The 21,350-nt window shown below is 44.1% G+C and overlaps 1 protein-coding gene and 2 non-coding genes across 3 annotated transcripts; all 3 read left to right on the top strand.

The window, feature by feature from the left end:
* The first annotated feature begins 460 nt into the window (after positions 1-460).
* Positions 461-543, top strand: TRNAY-GUA (transfer RNA tyrosine (anticodon GUA)). The gene has a single exon. It is a non-coding gene; the product is annotated as a tRNA-Tyr (tRNA).
* LOC127253053 (NADH-ubiquinone oxidoreductase chain 2-like) lies at positions 515-4,745 on the top strand. Its single transcript, XM_051277855.1, is given in 5 exon segments — positions 515-1,238; positions 2,724-2,756; positions 2,759-2,806; positions 2,809-3,210; positions 3,213-4,745. Coding segments are annotated over 5 exon segments (792 nt in total). The 5' UTR covers positions 515-1,084; the 3' UTR covers positions 3,368-4,745.
* A 5,942-nt stretch (positions 4,746-10,687) lies between these two features.
* Positions 10,688-10,761, top strand: TRNAD-GUC (transfer RNA aspartic acid (anticodon GUC)). The gene has a single exon. It is a non-coding gene; the product is annotated as a tRNA-Asp (tRNA).
* Positions 10,762-21,350: the final 10,589 nt, after the last annotated feature.

Here is a 21,350-nt window from a genome sequence, read left to right as displayed (position 1 = left end):
TCGACTTTTCTCCATAAAGCTAAAGCTCGGCCAGCTTCTTGTAGACTGAACTTGATTCTCTTTAAGCTCCGAGTTCTTTTTGGGTGGGATGGTAACATTTTTCTTCGCCACTAGTGGCAACGAAGTTCTTGGTAATTAGCAAGGGGGAAGGAAGATCTCCACTCATTTCATTCATTCAGTGCCTGCGGTGAGGCGCGACCCACAAGCTTAGAAGGGGGGCTAGGGAAGGCCGACGACTATATCTATATGAGGGGGAAGCTCTCGTAGAAGCTTTAGCCCTTGCTTTACAGAAATTGTTATGAACTGACTAAATGACTAGATTCTCCCGGAACGCTAGCTAAGCGAATCGTTTTAGTTCCCTTCAATTAAATCGTTAAGCTTTTTGATTGACTTGTTTGATAAAGGCGCCGCCCCCCTTCAACGAATTAGAACCCATTGAGGGGGGCCTCGGCCGGGGAAGGGGAGAGTGGCCGAGTGGTCAAAAGCGACAGACTGTAAATCTGTTGAAGTTTTTCTACGTAGGTTCGAATCCTGCCTCTCCCACTTCTTTGTTGTAGACTTCAGAGAAGAGAAAAGAGGCATTCTAAAGCTCCGGAAGGCCGACGACTATATCTATATGAGGGTGAAGCTCTTTCTTTTTTTTGGCCGTGCCGTGAAGTGAAATTGTATCGTATGTTAGTTAGAGAGGTTGGCGAACTACGTAGATCTATAGATTCCCCATCTATATCCAATCCCAACGAGAATAGAAGCCAGTCGCTTCCGGCTTGTCTTTCCGTCGTAGTCTTTTAGCTTATGTAGTCTAAGGCCTTCCTACACGCATGCGTCCGCCAGAATGCCTCCTTGGTTCGGGACGAAGCCAAGCCGATACATACGATAGGCGAAGGAAAGACCCCCATTTCATAGCGCCTGGGGGACGCAAGTTTGATCGAGGATTTACGAGAGGAGAGGTGGAAGAAAAGGCTCGGGATGGATTGTTGAGTCTTTGTGCGAGCCGTATGCGGTGAGAATCGCACGTACGGTAACGAGGGGGGTTCGCGTCTATACGTGTAGTGTGGTGCTTGGGCCTACCCACCCTATTTGTTCCATGATCTATGGGTCTACTGGAGCTACCCACTTCGATCAATTAGCCAAGATTTTGACCGGATACGAAATCACTGGTGCTCGATCTAGTGGTATTTTTATGGGGATTCTATTTATCGCTGTAGGATTCCTATTCAAGATCACTGCAGTTCCTTTTCGGGCGGCTGTAGGACGGACGGCCGCCTATAGGTGGTAGGGTAGGGTGGGTGGTACCGCTCAGATTGCGGCCAATCTTCCTAGCCGCTTAGGGCCGGGCTTAGAGCGCGTGAAACTCATCACTACCTCGTAAGGGCGTTGAGACCATAGCATGTTAGACGAAAGCGCCGCTTTCTCTGTAGTCTTGTCACACAGCTGCCCGCCTAGAAGAGCCGCTTTCTCTGTAGTCTTGTCACACAAGATAAGCACTTAGCCCGCCTTATTTAGAAAGGCCGGGCGAATCGAAGTTATCTTCCGGTCAACTGTCCACCCAGTCAAGTGCAAAAAACACAGTAGAATCACGCAACGCACGCTGCTGGTGTGCTTCCTGCTCGCAAGGAAAGAAGAGCGACAAGGTTCAGTTCAGATTTGACTGTTTGCAGCATGGGAGCAGATTACCCAAAAAATCCCTGGGAACAATGAAAAAAAAAGATATCTCGGTAACGAAAACGTTAGGGGGCTGTATTGGCGAGATCCAACGGTGAACAGCTGCCCAAAAGAAAAACCGCCTGGAAGTCCGAGGACCTTTAGTACTGTACTCTACCCCCGAACCAGCAGCCTTCGCGCCAAGCAAGACCGCCCTTGTCCCTTTCCTTTCTCCATTCCGCCTCCTTCTTTGCTTTGTTCCAATAGAGTCTAAGGCAAAGTGGTTCGTATGCCTACTTTACCTACTTTTAGAAAGGGAACGAACTTTCTTTCGTTTCCGTGTTTATGGATTGGATCCTTTCTGCCAACGAAATGAACGCGGAGCCCGTTCCGAATGCTATTTTATTTATTATTCCTGATCCGGAAGTTCTCGCGAAGAGAATAAGATGCTGCTCCCCCTCCCATATCATAAGAAAGGCTTTTCCCGCTTTGCTAATCTTCCCCTATAACGCGGGCCGGGCTAGGGCGCGGGAGGAAGAAACCTAAGAGACTAAGAGAAGACGCTCAACTCTTAGGTCCTTTTTTTCAGTGCAACGCAGGAAAGCGCCCTCTTTTTGTCATCCCTTGGCCTATTGGGATAGCTCGGGCTTTGCCTGCCCTTTACAAGATTCCGGCTCGGCCCGGGAAAGCGCTGGCAACAACAGAAAGGAAGGGGTCCATGTAGCTGCTGCGCCCGCCCCCTTCTTAGTCAATGGGGCACAGCAGGTTCGGCGTCTACTACAAAAGAGAGAATCCACTGAAGAGAACCACGCCTCTGCTAGGCAGCGTGTGGAATGGCCGAGAGCGGACCTTTTTGGATATATAATCCAAGTCGAGAGTAGAGTTACGGGAACAGCCGTCTGATGGAAAACGACTTTCACGCTCGGTTCAGAGAGCACTTTTTTCGTTGAGAATTCCTCGTTCCCTTTCGTGTGAATTCCCCAGTGGCGAATTCGAAACTTGTGGGGCCCTATCTATTCCATCTCTCGAGCCCCGAAGAAAACCCCCCGTACCTTCGGACTCAATATCTCTTTTGACTCTATATATGTGGGCACCTGATATCTATGAGGGTTCACCACCCCGGTTACAGCATTCCTTTCTATTGCGCCTAAAATCTCTATTTCTGCTATATTTCACGTCTTTCTATTTATGGTTCTTATTACGCTACATTGCAACAAATCTTCTTTTTCTGCAGCATTGCTTCTATGATCTTAGGAGCACTGGCCGCCATGGCCCAAACGAAAGTCAAAAGACTTCTAGCTCATAGTTCAATTGGACATGTAGGTTATATTCGTACTGGTTTCTCATGTGGAACCATAGAAGGAATTCAATCACTACTAATTGGTATCTTTATTTATGCATCAATGACGATAGATGCATTCGCCATAGTTTCAGCATTACGGCAAACCCGTGTCAAATATATAGCGGATTTGGGCGCTCTAGCCAAAACGAATCCTATTTTGGCTATTACCTTCTCCATTACTATGTTCTCATACGCAGGAATACCCCCGTTAGCCGGCTTTTGTAGCAAATCTATTTGTTTTTCGCCGCTTTGGGTTGTGGGGCTTACTTCCTAGCCCCAGTGGGAGTAGTGACTAGCGTTATAGGTCGTTGGGCGGCCGGAAGGTTGCCACGAGTAAGTCAGTTTGGGGGGCCGAAGGCAGTTCTCCGTGCACCGGACACGTAGCTTACCGAATCAGTTGCGACACGGATGGGAATGCATGCTACGAAAGATAGGGTCGCATCAACCGTCTACTCAATATCCTTGTACGAGTCCACAATCACTACACGAGATGAACCTTGGTTTGGTGAATTTCAGTTGGCCTTAAGTGTAATAGGACGTACAGTTACTGCGCGCGATCGTATACTGAGGTGCTCCCCGCCGGTTGTTGGAACGACGCGAGCCGGGCCGGGTCTCGATTCAGAAAGATGAAGGGCCCGAAAGTCTAAATAGGGGGTGGAAAATTCCCCATCTCATTGGGGGCGGAAAACGAATCGACATCTCGAGGTTTATAACCTACCGAATCTATTTGAGTTGGGAAAGAACGGCGAAGTCCATCCGAACCGTCCAATGAAGAATAAGAGGAGAGCAAAGCGCCAATTGCGCGCGAAGCGCATGCGGAACGGGCACGGAGAAAAAGAAGTGTGGAGGAGAAGCAGCCGAGCTCATTCCCTTCGCTTCCTGGGCCCAAAGCAGCCTCCCTCAAAACAATGCTCCTCGCCAAATCAAGGATTTGGGGCTTCTTGCTACGCTACTTAATCAATCCATTTTATTTAGTAATATATTCATCGAAAGATAGATCCATCCATCTATCCTATCCGATTTCGATTTTGATATCTAAAAAAGAATCGATTTCATGAAACCTTTGATTCAAAGAACTGTGCTTAGCCCCCCTGCTCAAACTATTAAAAGGGCTCCGCTGCAATGGATGGCAGAGGGTCCGTAGTACCCGAAGCACTTCTGTAATCCAGTAGCCGGGAAGGGGCCTAGAAGTGCCTACTACTACACCACACTACACTTGGCTCTACACATTTACAAAGCGAACCCCTGTCCAGTGCCTGGCAGAGCTAAGGGGGCTTCAACCCTTACTCTTTATCCCCATCTTCGCCCAGGCTAAACGGGGCCTTACTTATGATGGGAGGAGATTTCCGCCTCGAAAAGCACTGTTGAGAGGAAGATCCTTGGCCCCTCTTCATTCTCTACAGGGTTCCAAACCCAACATAGGTGACAACGAGCGAGGCAGAGATGGAAGAGATCAAACACGGGAATAAGAATCAGAAATTCCTTTTTGATCATTTTGATAGAGGGGGATGGAGAAAGTGGACAAAACAGACTCGCATTTCTCATCGAAGAAATAGAACATAAGAATCCTATTGAAAACTTTCCTAACCCACCTTCGTAGAGCCATGTATTGTAAGTGATCCGAACCTGCCCGGAGCGCGCCGGACATAGAGGCAAGTGAAGTTGGTGAGCCGTATGATGGGCAACTATCTCCTGCGGTTCGGAGAGGACTCAGCTGTTAGTTAGTATCCCCTTGCTTTCGGGGTGGACCCTTTCACTCTATTTTATTATATACGCTTAGCGAAAAGAATGTTTTTTGATACACCTAGGACATGGATTCTATATGAACCAATGGATCGTGACAAGTCCTTACTACTAGCAATGACTTCCTCTTTCATTACTTCATTCTTTCCATATCCCTCTCCTTTGTTCTCAGTTACTCATCAAATGGCACTCAGTTCATATCTTTAAGTTCGATCATTCACAAGGTTTAAAGAAAGGGTTTTCCTTCTCTATTTCATCTTCATAATTACAGCGTTCATTACTAATTCTTTTAGGTTTTTTTATTGAACTACAACGATCTGATCCCCTTGTTCCGTTTGTTTGTCTTTCATTGGGGTATGTAGGCGTCCAACTGTTCATAGGTTGGGTTCGATCCCTTTTGATTTGGATTCTTTTTTTTATTATTTATTTCCCTTCCTTCTCTGGTAAAGTTGGCCATGACATATCGCATCGCAGCTAATCTCTTTTCCTCACAACTGCTATATCGTATTTTGCCCATTGGCTTCTTCTAACAGAGTCTCCATGAGGACTCAACGAAAAGGTATTTCATTTCTAATGGTAAGACCGCCGTAATTCCATACACTATTGAGTACCGGGTAGCCCCGGTTGAAGTTCTTTCAGTTACTAATTGATCTCTTCCAACTCGCTGTAACAGCAGACTGATGAATTGAATTCCTCGTTCTATCATATGGACAAGACGAAAAACTGAAAGCTATCGCCGTCAGTGCATCAAGGCGTGTGATGGTGTCAACCCGCTTCAGAGGCCTTCGGTAAAGCAGCGAAAGTCACATTCACGCGCACCCCTGTGTCTTACGCACAAACTGGGCATGGTGATGGGAGCTAGGTTCAAGGTACAGAAAAAGATAGCCCCTTCCTACTTTCTTTCTTTCTTTGGTGCCAAAGACATATCTGCTAGAACGAGTGCTAGTTAACCGACTCCTGGTCGATATGAGGAAGACAACTATTCTTCTGGTAAAGTGGACGAGAGGAGCGAGTCTCTATCTAACTACTCTAACCAGGGGGGATGATAGGTGACAGGCCAAGAGGAAGGCTAGCCCGGACGAAGGCGCGACGGATATGTTATCCGCCAATGCATCTTCTTGCTACCCCATTTTTTGACAATAGCGATGCCGAGAATTTGACCTTGGTCACAGACAACTATCAGTTATTTGCTTGTTTCCATGTAAACTGTAAACTCACAGAATAGCCTTCGTACTTGATTTGAATGAACCTCTCTTTTTTTCAACAAATTGAAATGGATGGTGAGCTCTATTCCAAGTGAGAAGACTTCCGTAGGTCGCTTTCCACTTCCGAATACTAAAGAGCGATTGAGAGAAGAGCGGTACGTGGTGGTTATTATAGCGGGTGGAGACAAATACTCTGGAACTCGTTCCTGTCTCTTTTTCTTATTATTTGATTCTTGGGCCTATGGTAGTATCCTACTAGATGGTGATAGACTTTTTCAGCAGAGGATTTCATTCTTTCTCTAAAGCTTTCCTTTGGCCCTTTAGGGCTTGACTTTGCCAATCTCCTTTGTGAACATGTTATGAGTTGCCCTCTCATGAGACCTGACTTATCCTCATAAGGGTATCACAATGAGTAGGTTACTTGGAGTTGATTTTGACGGATCACAATTTACTTGGACTAATAGTCGTGTCTGGCAACGGTTGGATCGTGCATTAATTAATGCAGAGTGGTCAGAGGTATATTCTCGCACACATGTCTCACATCTCTTCAGGGGGCTCCGTTCAAGTTTCTCAATGTGTGAGCTCAACACTCGGATTTTTCTCAAGGTTGTTCAGGAGACGTGGCATTTTTCGGTTTCTGGAAGAGGTATGGTGGCTTTTTTCAATAAACTTATGGCTCTTCGAAAAGGCCTTCGTCTTTGGAATTCCTTATGCTTCGGAAATCTTTATATGCCGCGGGCGGTTGAATCCGTTGGTTGCCCATTTTCTGAAACCCCCCAATGTTAGTCGGAAACAAAAGGAGCTACTAAGTGAGGAAGCCCGATTTCGAGAGGACTAAAGAGCACTAACTCGGAGATAAATCATTCAATAGCGGAACAGAATCGGGTTCATAGAATGGATCAGTTGCCCCCAAAAAGAAGGGCCTAAACGGAACTAAGGTTCTTATGAGCGCAGCATTTGATCTAAGCAGCTTGAAATTCAAGGTAAGCAAAAAAGGGGAGGGCACTGGCACTGTGTTATGACGGGTGCTAGGATGCCGCTTGCTTTTGCGAGGCAGTGTATTGAGGCGATTTGATACTTCCTTCTTCTATTTCGATTGTGCTCTAAGGATCATATAACATTGATCAACTGGTAGAGTATGAAAGAAAATCTCTTCCATGCTCCTTATGTGGGTTGTTTGGACATGCTGCAGTTCTTTTCCCTCAGCGCAAGAAGAAAGAGGTTTCGAATGATGATTGGCATCAAGTTGAGGAAGGGTATGGTAGACTAAATCTCAGAAGGCCTTGATCCTGGACTGGAATAGATGTTCATGAGCATTTTCGAGAGTGGGCTTCCCTGTGGTACTCCAGTCGTCTGAGAAGCATAGTTCAAGTCTTGTCTATCTAAGATGTAGGTCGGAAGCTATCAAGAAGGCTGCATTTCCTTGACTATGAGGATGGAATGGACTATGTTGGCATCCAACAACGTCTGCAAAGATTCTCTGGAGAGAAGTTGACAAGGATTAGCATTGCAGTCTCTCTAGTGGTTGTCTTCCTCTTGTACGCTCCTAGGCGATGAAGCTAGTTCTAGAGTTGCTTGCTCTTTCTAGCTCTCTCCGAGTCTGCTAGTGGATTCCGAAAACGCTTGCTTCTATTCCTAGTAGCGGTTGTTCCTCCGCTTTCGGATTCGAGTTAGGAAGTCAGCTTTCCGATTGGCTATCCGTACCTATCACTCGTACGAGAGTTCCTCTCTCGATTTAGCGATTCGTTAAACTACCACGTTAGCAACCTCCGGATCTTAAGGTATGTTGGAAGAATAGCATCTATGTAAAGAAAGAGAAGCTGCTCTCCTGCTGCCTTGTTGCCTTGAAGGAAGGATACGAACAGGGGGGAGTGAAGATCTTGGGAAAGAGGAAATACACTGCTTTATCGATTCACTGTCATAATGGGAAAGATCCACTACACTGGCCCAGAAGGAGGCCAGCTAAGCTCAAAGGCTTCCTGGTAGGGAAGAGTCAGTCCAGTCAGAATAGGAGAAAGAGTTGTCCCCCGATCGCTCATCGTCTTGAACTGAATCAAGCTGAAGCAACAGACACTTGACCAGCGAGGTTCAATCGACTTTCATTGACCTGAACTCATCAAAGTCAGCATTGGATGAACGTCCGGTTGACGGGGCCTAGGTTTGATAAAGAGAAATCGCAGGATAAACCGTGGGGAGATTAGTGAAGCTAACGATCGATAAAAGAAAAAACAATTCCCAAGCACAACAATAGCAATAGCTGCAGCTTGAAAAGCGAAGGTAGTTCTTGGGACCTTCACATTCACAAGAGATCAATGGGTCCTGTTCTAGTTCGTTTTCTCATCTGCTGTGACCTCCCTTCTCCCTTTTTCTGGGAGCCCATGAAGAGGGCGAAGTCTCATGTTTGTTTGGCTAAGCTGGCAGGCCTATCCTACTTCTTGTCCCGCATCGTTCATTCCTTTTTCGATGGGTAAGCAAGAACTTATGCTTATCCATATGCAGGTACCCGCGCATATTCGGATTTCGACCTAGTGTCACTGATTTGATGTCAAGTTTATTCGTATTAATAAGTCTTCCCATTTCTTATTATCAGGCATGGAATATAGCATCTTCCTTGGATGCTTGAAAGCAAAAGCACCTCCTAGCGCCGGTTGATCCTCATTTGATCGCGGAAACGTGGGTTTTGGGCCATATTCTAGCCCCTTTCTTTGGCGCCGGTGGAGTGGTTACAGCAGGAGCAAGGGTATGCTACGGCCAATCCCTTCGGTCCGGTTCCTCGGTGCGGTCAGGGCAGTAGGGTAGGTAAGGTAAGTCGCTTTCCATCCGTTACCGGTTCTGTTCTCTTGCCCTGAAGCGGCTAACTTCACATACATGATTTGTAGCATCAACAGCATTCTTGCATCAAAAAAACTCTTTCTTTGAAAGAAAGGCTAGCTTGATATGAGACATGATGGAGTCAGCATTGATATCGAATAGGCTTGAAAGCATGTTCACAGCTTAAGCCAAAGAGGACTTGGAATATAGCAACTGCTACTCTCGGGAGCAATAGCAATAGAAAGAGAATGAGTCTAGGAATTCGCTTACATCTTTCAGTGAATACCCTTGTGATAGCTCTACAACTCGCTTTTTTATGCTCGCTTCTTCCGGTCTTTTTTATCTGTCTATAGGTCGGCAGTGTGTGTATATTCCTTTCTCCACATTCTTTTCTCGATGGGCGCGGTCTAGGTATGTAGGATCTTGGTCCAGGCGAAGGAGTTGTTCGGGTTTCGAAGGATAGCACATCAGTTTCTGATCCTGGGCAATTCACATAGCGCCTTCCTTTCGATAGACTTCCTAAACTAAAGGAGGATCTAGCTGTGGATGATGTCACAGCTGGAGAGTCAACCTTTGAATATTAATGCCTGCCTTATTCTAGACTGAAGAAGATAGATTTCAAGAATTCCTTCCTTTCCTTTTCATCGAAAGCTTTAGTCACATCTGACATCACTTCTATTAAGAATTAAGAAAACCTAAGTCGAGTTTGTTGATCGGATAAAAGGATCTATGGAATAGAGTTGAGAGACCCTTTAAAAACAGAATGAAAGACAGAATAGGATAAGAGTTCTCAGAGCAGACTTCAGAGCTGACCATTCCTTTCTGGCTAACCTACCGGTGGACTCGAAATAACGAAAGCAAGCTTTAATGCAAGACCCTTATCCCAATAGACTAGACATCTATAGATGAGAACACATAAAGCTTATGGAAATCCATCTTGACTTTCCTTTAATTCATGCTCTCATTCTTAGACTGCAGGGGGACATCCTCAGAATGGTCTCTCAGTATGGTTACCATTTCCTTTCGCATAAATAGTCTATGTTGTAGATAAGGCAAGTTATACGATACGATGTGATTGACCTATCAATATGATCTATATGAATATGAATAGGGTAAACATTAGATGGGAAGATGGGAAGAAAGAAGGCGATAAGGGAATGCGCAGAGCAAGAACGCCTCCCCCTCAAAGAGAGTAATAGAGGGAGACAGCAACTCACCAGGAGAGGGAAGCTAAGAGAAAGAAAGACCGGAATTCCCATCCTTCTCTTAGAAGGCAGAGTCGAAGATAGGATGTATTTCTTACCCAGCCTTTGTCGTCCTATCTTATCTCTTTCAAAGCTCTATAATAAAAGTCAAAAAGGGAAAGGGCACGGAATAAGAAACCCAAATCCACTCCATAAAATAGAAGAAAATCCAACACGGAAATAGGAGGAAATAGGACCGGTAAAAGCCCTTCTTTGGTATTGGGAAATACGTCACCCTCTCGCTTTTCTTTCTATCTATTAATGCGGAAACGAGCAATTTGAACAAGCTGAATTCCATCCACCCTGATTTCCGACCTCTTGCATTGCATTACCATAACGAAAACAAAAAAGAGATTGCTCTTGTGATTCTCCATGAAGCTTTCTCGGTCGAGGAAAGGAATAGCGATAGATTTCTATAGAGCATCGAGGAACAAGCAGATGAAATCGGACGACGAATTCTTGCGTGGTCCAAGGAAATCAAAGGTCTGCTTCCACGATTTCATCTATATAGAATCTTTGAATATCAGAATAGCTTATATAGTCATGATTCAATTCATGAATTAGCCCACTATGAGTCTACTGCATTTATAAATATATATTCTAGTATATCATTTCTGTCTCTGTTACAAGACGGCGAAACTAAATGGTTCAAATTCAGAGAAAAAAAAGAAGAATTTTGAGGCTGTACACCTCATTTTCCTGGGATTGTAGTTCAATCGGTCAGAGCACCGCCCTGTCAAGGCGGAAGCTGCGGGTTCGAGCCCCGTCAGTCCCGACGGGGGATCCTTTTTTTTCCTTTCGCATTTCTCATCAAAGAAATAGGGGAGAATTTTCATTACTTCAACTAGTACCGATTGATGGGAGAGAGACATATTTGGATTAGTACTGGACTAGGCAGGGCAGTTCATTCCTGAAAAAGAAGTAGTGTTGACCGGAAGCTAGTTCAAAGAAAGGGCAAGCCAAGAAGACAAGTGAGAAGAGCAACCATTCTCAGAAGAAGACGGCTTGAAGTTGCTTACTCCTTTCTATACGACGGCAAATCAACCGAACTTTAGAGATTACATTCGATTTAGAAGCGGGTCAATTGTCTTTCCTTCGCCAGACGAATCCCCTCCTACCTGCTGTCATTGATTTCTCTTTCATCTCCCAGTCCTAACTAGAAAAGCATGAGTTCGTAAGCTCTTACCCGCCGTTGAAAGTTCGAGAGCAAGCAAAAGAGGAAAAGAGGAAAAGAGGAAAAGAGGTAATGAGGTAATGAGGTAATGAGTTCCACTGCTATTACTTCAGTTAAGTACACGTCTTCCGGTAAAGGTAGTCCGGGGAATGCCATGTTGCAATCAATGAAGTCTTTCCTTCATCCATCAAGGAATCAAAGAGCAAGTTCAGGTGAATGGACGAGTTCCGGGAAAGAACCCAACGAGTGAATGCTATGAATGAGCCTTCTTCCCTTCACGAGTGAAATTCATTCTATTGAACGGGGTAGGAGGCGGCTAGGTGGTACTGCTTGTGCTTCTCTTCCTCTCGCTATCTGAATTAACATGCAATCTTGGCTAGAATCAGTACTTTCAGTAAGCGCTATCACTTTCCGTTTTACTCGATGTAAGCTTTCAGTCCGGGCTCGGGAACAAGGCTTGTCGAGCCACTACTTGATGAGTGAGTTTAATTGAGATTTGCTTGGATACTTACGGCATTGATTCACTCATGTAAAGGAAAGGAAGTGAAGCTCCCAAGGCGAAAGAAAGATCGTCAGACCCCTAGAGAAGATAGTTCCCGCAGCATCAGGAGAATAAAGAATTCAATCAGTAGGCTACAAGCCAGTCTTAGAGAGGGATTCTATTTATGGTTCAACTACAACCGGTCGTTTTGGGTCATCAAGGCAGTTTCAATGCGGGACGAGATCCAAATCTGTGATTGGCTCTGCTCCCCGATTTGGATCTGCTGTTGGAACCAAACCAAGTGAATCGCTTTTGTGGTTTAAATGCTGCTAGCTTCTATCTTGCTTTACCGGTCCTCTCATTCTCTTCCTTTACTGACTCATCCATTCTCCTCCCTCTCCAACTCGGTCGAGTCATTCCTGGCGGACTACCTTCGGTATGGAGCTATAAAGAAAAGGCTAGACCTAATGCTTTGAGTTTGCCTTTCTTGCAGGCATTGAATGAGCCAAATCCCTTGATGATGGGAGTTCCCGCTTTCAGGTTGTTTTGAGAAGAAGTCTTCCATCTCCAGATGTTACAATTCCAGGAGTAGTGGCAAGCTAGGGCCGGGAAAGCATCCAAAGGTTGTGGAGGCCTTTTCCCGGTCAATCTACACAAAAAGCCAAAGGGTTAACTATGACTCAGAGAAAGAACTAATAAGTCTGCCCTGGGAAGCAGTGCATAAGAAGCTACGGGGAAGAGAGGTGGGACCAGAGGCCTAAGAAAATATGACATGGGACTGTCATAAAGCTGCTTTCGCTCCTCATGTTGTCAAAAGGTCATACTATGGCGTGGGACCCTGAATGTACAAGTGAATACATTTTGAGATATCACTCAGCGTCAGTGAGGCATCTCTAAAAGCCAAGACCTACAGGCAATAGTTGGGTACCAGACTATGAATTGCATCCGCGGAAGGTTCGAAAGACTTGCTTGGGTGCGCACAGGAACTACTAAACTTTAGGCTTCCTCATCAGGAGCGAGTAGGAGGTCTCAGAACAAGGTTTGATTGTTGCACAGAAGAAAGACCTTTTGACGGGCTACTCTCCAAGCAGCACGACCTCGCTACCTCCCGAAGCAGCCTAGTTACACAATGCAGTTTTTTCTAGAGACGAGGATGGACCAGGCTTTTCCAGAATCGGCCAAGAAGCTCAGTGAACCCCAGTAGCAGTCGCTACCCCATGACTCTTAGTGAGAACCGTAGATTGAATGACTTTTCCAACAAATTGTTTATCGATGACTGAAGAATATGAACTTTCTACTTATGATCGTCACGAATTGAATTAGAATCAAATTGCTCTAGGTCGGTTACCGGTGTCAATAATTGACGATTACACAATTCGAACAATTTCTTCGAATTCACCTCAAATAAAAAATGTATAAAATTCTTGATTCAAAAACCATTTACAAATTCAAAATCAAAATAGCTTTTTGACCTAAAGGAATGAGGTTTTGGTTTGGTCAAGAACGGTTGGTTCGCGAGAATCCTGGCTTCGTTTTGATTCAAATCGATTTCTATTCGAATAATGATTTCAAAATGGATAGTTTCAACCTCTGCTTTTAAGAATAAGCGTAGCCCCATAACTGTATTTCTATCAATCCACACCACCCCCCATTGAAATTTCATTCAATTAAGAAATATCCTGTAGTTTTAGGATAACTTCGTTTTCCTGGTCAAGTCGACAAGGGCATGAAATTATTTTCTTTTTTCTATAAAAAATAGATTTACCTGGACCAATACATGATTTTCTTTTAGTCTTTCTGGGATCGATCCTTTCTCTTCCTCTGGTCTAGTTAGTGACTTCGCTTCCCGCCCTTCGAACCGTTGCTATGTGGTATTCCCTTCTGCTTTGTAGTAGTAAAGGAAGATTTTGAACCCCAAGTCCAAAGGAACTAATGCCACTGATAGGAAAGACATAGACTCTATGCCCACCCACTTACCGCTCTATCACTTCAATTCAATGACGGACTGAACCTACCTTTCCCCATTCGACCTACCTGAGAACACTAACGGAACACTCTTTGACTCCCACTGACCAGCGGATTCCTGGTGTTGTTTCTTCTTCATTACCATTGATTCTTCGGGATCCTGTTGGTGCTGGTCGGCAGCGAATATCCCCAGCTGTCCAGCAAGTGGATGGTTTTCAGACGTCGTCAGGTTCTGGTCAGCAACAGATTGTTACGGCGTCCGCTGATATTGCAGTTCAGACGCGACCAGTTATGGCGGGTGCTGCTTCAACGGAAAATGTTCATATATCGTCCTTGAAGGAGGGTGGGACAAGTTATTCGGCACCGGTATCTGAGGTTCAATCAGTCTCGAAGGATGGGCTGGGGCTTTCTCTGCAACACCAGGTGCAGTCTAGTGCGCTTGTTGAGGGCGCAGCTTCACGGATTCTGAGTCTGATGAGGACCCGGTGCATACTTTCAATTCCTTTGGGGTTCTTGAAAATATGAAGGATGGTATGGATGGAGAGCTGCCTAAGGTGTCTCTGTCTCGGTCTCCTCCCGCTATGTCATCTCCTTCGCTACCTAGTGAATATAACTCCCCTGCTCCTTCGTCTCCTTTGAGGCCTATGAATAGATCCCCCTTTCTAGATGAACCTAGAATCCATACTCTGAGCTGTTTCATTGCAGTATGTGCTATAACTCTTAATAAGCTAGATTCAGTATGTATTAAATAAGAATATACCATTTGATAGTCTCAGAGATCTTGTAATGAGTGGTATCTTCGATAGGTATATTGAAGGTGGGGCTAGCCTTTCGTCTATTACTGAGGTGGTCACTCCTTCATCGAGTGTGCCGGATGCTGGCACCCCTAGTTCGATACATAATACAGTTTCTCACATACCTCTATAGATCAATCATCTGTTTCTGATGTACCGAATCAGCCGTTAGGCAATATTGACACTAATAAGAGTATCGGCTTCAAGTTCTTTATCGGGACTGCTCTGCTAATGGCAGCCGTGGTTGCTCTTTCATTCTATAATGGTTCTTCCGGCGTAGCCTTGCCAACTTATATTCCTACATGAACTGAAAAAATAGAATATGATTAGTGAAAGAATGATGCTGATCGAGTCAATCGATCGTATATTATCACAAAATTCGGATCTCTTTGAGTTAGAGGATATGGAAATGAAGGTGATTCAAATGGAGGTGAATGAGGGGTCCTATGTATGGGGTGAGTTCAAATTGCTATTTATTCATAAAGATGAGATGGAGAAAAAGTCTTTTTCAATATTTGTTCGCGTAGTCGATTCAGACTACTACCTCTATATATTAGACCCCGTGATAGACTTATTCTTATGGCTCTAACAGATTTTCTTCTCAAGACCTTGACTTATTCTTCTTTTTTGGATTCACCCTTTGCCTATCTAGAAGATCGTGATCTGCTTTCTTACATATCAACAATTGTAGGCTGGGGTCCTGTAGAAGTAGTTATCCTTGTTGATCTAGAAAGGTCAATCTCTACGCTTTCCCGTTCTTGTCTCATGGCTAAACTCTCAAGCGCTGTGGGGGATCCCTTGATCTTCAACCTTTTCTCCTCTTTCTTCAATTCCCCACTACTCAGTAAAATGGGTCCCACCCCTGATTTTGTTTTGGCTCGGAAGGGATCCCCCCTTCAGGTACCGACATCAGTCCTGTCTTGCTTAATATCTTTTTAGATCACTTTGATAGGGCTTTCCGATCCCGATTTCCCCAGCTTCCTTTCGCTGGCTATTGTGACGAGATTCTAGTCCCAATCCGCGTAGACAGACCGGAGGATGGATCTATAGAAGATAGAGTTCCCATTATGGTCTCATTACTAGAAGAATTCAAATTGTCTGCCCGTTACCTATCTCTTCTTCCGGGGGAATCCCCTATTTCTTATAAGGGAGGACTTCTTATCCTTGATGATAGATGATAAGGGGAGGAATTCCAAAGAGAAAAAATAGCATATCCAATCCTGCAGGACCTATATTCCCGAACAGAAGTGATAGATAAAATCTGTTCGGAAGAGTTCATCCCTAACGAACGGCAAGAGCAGATCCTTTTCTCGAGCAAAGCCAGACGTAACAGAGGAGATAGGCGTCGACGGATAGTCATGATGATGATTTGGAGTTTTCCTCTCCTAAGCCCAATGAGAAGACAGAAGAAAGTTAGCAAGCAAAACAGAGATTAACGGGTTTGGAAAAGGGAAGATATGTCTCTCGAGCCTTTATTGTTTATTGAAGGAATAGGGGAATGCCAAAGCTTTAGAAGAAATATCTTTAGTAGTCCCACTGTGAACTGAAAGCCTTACTCGCTGCGTATACTAGGTAGTTAGAAAGAGCTCCATTCGGACTTGGCCTTCCCCTAAAGAGAAGATATCCCATACCAACAACCATCCTCTGCTGCACCCAAGAGTATCTTGTCCCCTGCCATCGAATCGAAAGAAGAAAGGTAAGGAAACGAAAGGAAAGAGAGTTTGCTCTCAGAAGACATAAGGCGCTTTTAGCCCTCTCACTGGCTGTCTTGCCTACAGGATTTCTTAACCTAGTTTGCAGGAACTTGATCTTAAGTAAACTCCAAAGAGAACCGGGCTTTTCAAAATCTATGTGCTTGGTATATTTGTATGGGTTTGAAGTGAGCTGGTGAGACCTTGAGAATCACCTATTCACAGCGATCGAATCGGAAACAGTATACAGCCGAGAGCCAAGTTAGTAAGCAAATGCAGTCTTTTCTTCTCCAGATGCTTCTGATCTTGAGAATCCGTATGGGAGCCAATTGACAAATCTTAGGCAATTGGCTACTACTTCTCGGTCCTTTATTCGACATAGAGCTCTCACCGGAAATGGAACTTGTTTTCTTTCATTACTGACTTAGAGGAAGAGGTTAGTTCACAACTCTGATTCACCTCTAGTCTTTTCTTCTGGCTTTCTTTATCTCGTGATAAATTCATCGATGCTGGAGTCTTAGTGTGGAGGGCGGGGTCTTCCCTACACCCAGGAAAGGGATGAATGATGGAATTCAAGTCGAATACTTTCTGATTGAGATTCTTTTGAATTCCGATCTCTGTTCTAGCTGGAATGGAAAGCTTCCAAGGTCTATACTTGGTGATAGAAAAAGACAGAAAAATCGATTCTCTTCGGCCAGTTTGTCAGGTACTGGGAAACTGGTCTGACAAACTAACTAATACAATAAAAGAAAAGACGGAAAGAAGAGGCTAGGAAAAAACCTACACTGTATCGATGGAACTGAGTCTTCGTCTCAAGCAAAAGCAAAAAAAGATTCAACTATTGCTAGAAACTTAAGAGGAAAGCGGCCAAAAAGCTTCGAGAAGCTATTCTATTAACCTTTCAGAGATAGATCTCAACTCAAGTTGGGCCCTTGTTCAACGATAAGAAGAATGCGAACAAGCAAAAGAAAATTTGTAGCGTACTCCCTAAAAAGGGACAGGAGCTCCGAGTTTTGTGCTGCCGAATGAATACTTAGAAGTAGTAAGAAAAGGTGCAATAATAGTATGAAAATTTTCAAATAGAGTGGAAACATGAGTTGGCCTTTCAAGTATCTATAGAATAAGCACTGTGAACTATCGCCTTCAAAAGGATAGTGTACTAACAGGACCAGGGCGTGTTCCTCTTGCTTTCAGTTTCCGATAGGACCGCGATATGGTGCATCCAGATGGAATGAGTCCCGACATTTGCAAAGATCTTTCTAGATGTTAAAAGAGCTGGCTTATCCCAGTAAACAAACTCCAAACAAAGACTCCAACTTTGATTCCAAAGTCGAATCATTGACTATCTTAGCTTTCTTTTTCTCTATCAATAATGCCGGTACTATGTAGTCTCGCCCTAAAAGGGGCCTATGGATATCCCAGAAGTGTGATCGAATTCCACCATTCGATCAAGAATCTCGTTCTTTAGATCGATGATTTGGTCGATTTCCCAATCGTCAACCGTGGCGCTATGTAATTCTATAAGCGGTGCACAAGAAGATTCTTAATAGATAGAAAAGGCGCTCTTGCCCAAAAAAAGAGTGGAATACTTGGAACGAAGCATTCAAATTAGAGAGAGAATGAGTTTAGTCTTTTTCACTTGATAGTTGATTTGATCACTTAAGAGAATCCATATTTATGTGAAATCATCAAATTAGATGCAGCTAAATCGCATTTCACCATCTTGACTTAACTAAATGGTAGAAGACGCCTCCCTGACTCCTACCACACATATCCACCCCTCTTCCTAAACGAAAGAGTCTTTATTATGTCAACAATACAATCTGAACATTACATATCTACAATACTTTCTGCCCTATCCCATCTGATATATCCCTCATCGTGAATATTCCATTCCCTCCATACAGCTTAAGTAAGAAAGACGAAGCCTGTACGAGTCTAGTTCAGAACGAAAGGAGATTTCTTTGTATTTTCCTTGGTTTCCTTTTTGAAAAAAAGGACTATGCCTTAAGTTAGCAAGGTAAATGGATTTCGGAAAGAAAGATCCCACGTCCCATACGAAAGAAAGACCAGGCGATAAAGAATAAAGAAAGAAGGCTATGGGGATTCTAAATGGATCTCTCAACAATAAAGAAAGCTCGCTCCATGAACGCCTGAGAAATGATGTTGATCAAAGTAGATACAGAGAAAAGAGATTGGCTTAAGAAAAGAGATTGGCTTAAGAAAAGAGATTGGCTTAAGAAAAGAGATTGGCTTAAGAAAAGAGATTGGCTTATAAGGCTTTCCTGGCTTCTTTCATGCTGAATGAAAGCATACCAAAGAAACTCATATTGAAAGTAGGCTGCTCACTAGATGCGGAGAATAGGGAGCTATTGAAGAAGAAGGGATTGACCTAAGGCTTAGAACTGCCATAGTTTTTGTACGAGGAGCAGGTTCTTTAGTAAAAGAAGATGGCATTGAAGAATCATCTATCGTAGGAGCTCTAAGCCTGTCAGCTCAACCAGCAGCCAAGGCTGAAGGAAGATTTCCCTACCTAACTAACATAATAGCCTATGACTTTTTTTTGAAGGAACCACTTCGCTCGCGTAAAGTATTCCACCATTCTCTCTCTAAGCTAAGAAAAGAAAGGTAGGCTGACAGCAGTAAGTGTCGGTCTGGAGTCAGATCAAGATCCATACCACAGTTTCACCCTAATACTATTCTGTACGACATTGCCTATTTCTCCCCCTTGAACTTTGAAATAGATGCCCTTGTTTTTTTGAATTGTTGGATTCTGGACCGATTGTTAGATTGAAAGTCTTAGGAAAGAAAGCGTTCGGGCAACTTCCATGATGAGCGGTGTAAAATGAGCTTAGTTACGCTTAGTTCATGTTGTCCCGACCTAGTAGGTACTTTAGATCCCGGGATCAGGGCTTTCCAACCAGAAAGTAGGACGGCTATTGAATAGCGCCAATGATGAGATCTATCTTCTAATGAAGTCTAACGATGTTTGTTCTTTTGTCTATCTCTGGCTCAGCGATATGTTGGCGGGGATGGAACTAAGGCATCCATGGTGAATGGAAGATATGGTTATGAATGTAGGGGCAGACGCTTTACTTAAGGTTAGGGGTTGTTTCCCACGGGATAATGACGAAGTTTTCATTGAAAGCGCTATTTAAACTATCTGATTCCAGCTTTCTTCCCTTCCTTGGAGGTTAGGTAGGACTTTTTTCGTATATAGGGAGAAAAGGTCTTCCTTGCTTTCCATGCTGCTTTCCTAGTTCGTTCGCTTCCATGCCCGCATTCATAGTTTCAGTTTGATCTCGTTCCGCAAGAGGCGTGCAAACAGCGCCTTCTTTCCGGATGTGAACTCTTAGCTTCCGTCTTGTCTCAGAATTGAAGGATTTTCCGCTTCCACCTGGTCTGTTCCTGTACTCAGTGGCCTTAATTGCTCGGCTTCTTTTCGATGTATCGACCCGTGCGGGGATTATTCCCCTGTCTTTCGATCACTCTCAGAACTTTACCTGCAGACCTTACTGCACTGCCTAACCTTCCTCTTCTGACATTACAGAACAAAAGATCAAGGCACTTAATGGTCACAAGCAGGAGTAGGATAAAAGTAATCATATCGAATCTCGCGCTATTCAATAGCCCTTGCATTCATCCGCAGGTAAAGGGTTGAGCTAGAAACCTTGATCTCTTTTCGTCGATTTCACGCTGTTTTATCGATGTTTTTTATTCTCGTAATAGAATGAGGAACTTCATGGAATAGTCACTCTTTCGATTTCTCTTTCCTATTGACTAACTTATCAGTTCCTGCCATTTCGACATCTACTCCTAGCCAGAAGACTGAGCCAGAAGACTGAAAAGGAGAAGATAAGAAGATCTACGGAAGGATCCAGCAAGGTTTCCACATAGGATTTGACTTTTTGTACTAAAACCTCGTAAAGTGTGGCTGTCGGTCGCTTTACGACTAGGGAAAACGAACGACTAGTTCCACAATGGACCCCTATTCGGGATCCCCAATGAGGATGAGGCGCGGAGCCCCCCCTGTCCAACATGTTGAAAAACGACAGGGTTCAGCCAGACTGCCTTCCAACTATGGTATCGGTCTACGACTAAAACATCCTAGACCACTAGAAGCCGCCCCTATGATTCGAAAAGTAGGACTAAACGCCCTTAGTTCACACCACTATCACGGTCAGCTAACTCGGGTTCATGGGTGATCTCCTCACACGTAAAGGGTTTCGGTTTTGATCCTTACGGCTGCGGTGAGACCTTCCAAGAGCCTTCACTCCCCTTCCATCGAGAGGCGCTTACCTTTGGGTCGTTCAACATCGATGGCGTTTACCGAAGTGCGTTCCTGCTCCCTTTAAGCGTTCTTTACTAGTTTGATTCATTCTCTTTATTGTTATTGGAACCTCTATGAATCTATCAATAGGTTTACGAAGTCCTTTTATTTGAATAGGAAATTCGCTTCGCATATTCTTTCTACATTCATTCCCAAGAGGAAAGAGGAAGAGGTGGAGTCCCTATCAACCCATTGAATGTCAGCATTGACACTCCCTTCAGCCAAGCAATGAGCCCAAACAAGATGTCCAAATAAAAACATCCATGCCCAGACTGATAAACTATTCATACCAAAAGGGTTATATCCGTTGATAAGTTGTGAAGAGTTTAACCATAAATAATCTCTTAGCCAGCCCATCAAATAAGTGGAAGATTCATTAAACTGCGAAACGTTACCCTGCCATAATGTGATGTGCTTCCAATGCCAATAAAAAGTAACCCATCCAATAGTATTTAACATCCAAAAACTGCCAAATAAAATGCGTCCCATGCCGAAATATCACAAGTACCCCCGCGTCCTGGGCCATCGCACGGAAAACTATAACCGAAATCCTTTTTATCTGGCATTAACTTCGAACCGCGTGCATCTAAAGCACCTTTTACTAAGATCAATGTAGTCGTATGTAAACCCAGAGCAATAGCATGATGAACTAAAAAGTCTCCAGGACCTATTGTTAAGAATAATGAATTAGTATTTTCATTAACAGCATTTAACCAACCGGGCAACCAGATGCTTCGACCCGCATTGAATGCCGGACCACTCGTTGAAGATAAAAGTACATCGAACCCATATGAAGTTTTACCATGAGCCGATTGGATCCATTGAGCAAATATGGGTTCGATCAAAATTTGCTTTTCCGGAGTACCAAAAGCAAGCATGACATCATTATGAACATAAAGTCCCAAGGTATGGAAGCCCAGAAAGAGGCT

This window comes from Andrographis paniculata, unplaced genomic scaffold (assembly GCF_009805555.1).
Source record: "Andrographis paniculata isolate CXL003 unplaced genomic scaffold, ASM980555v1 Contig100END, whole genome shotgun sequence".
Taxonomy (NCBI): Eukaryota; Viridiplantae; Streptophyta; class Magnoliopsida; order Lamiales; family Acanthaceae; genus Andrographis; species Andrographis paniculata.
The sequence above is the reverse complement of the archived record's forward strand: the minus strand, read 5'-3'. Positions and strand labels throughout refer to the sequence as shown.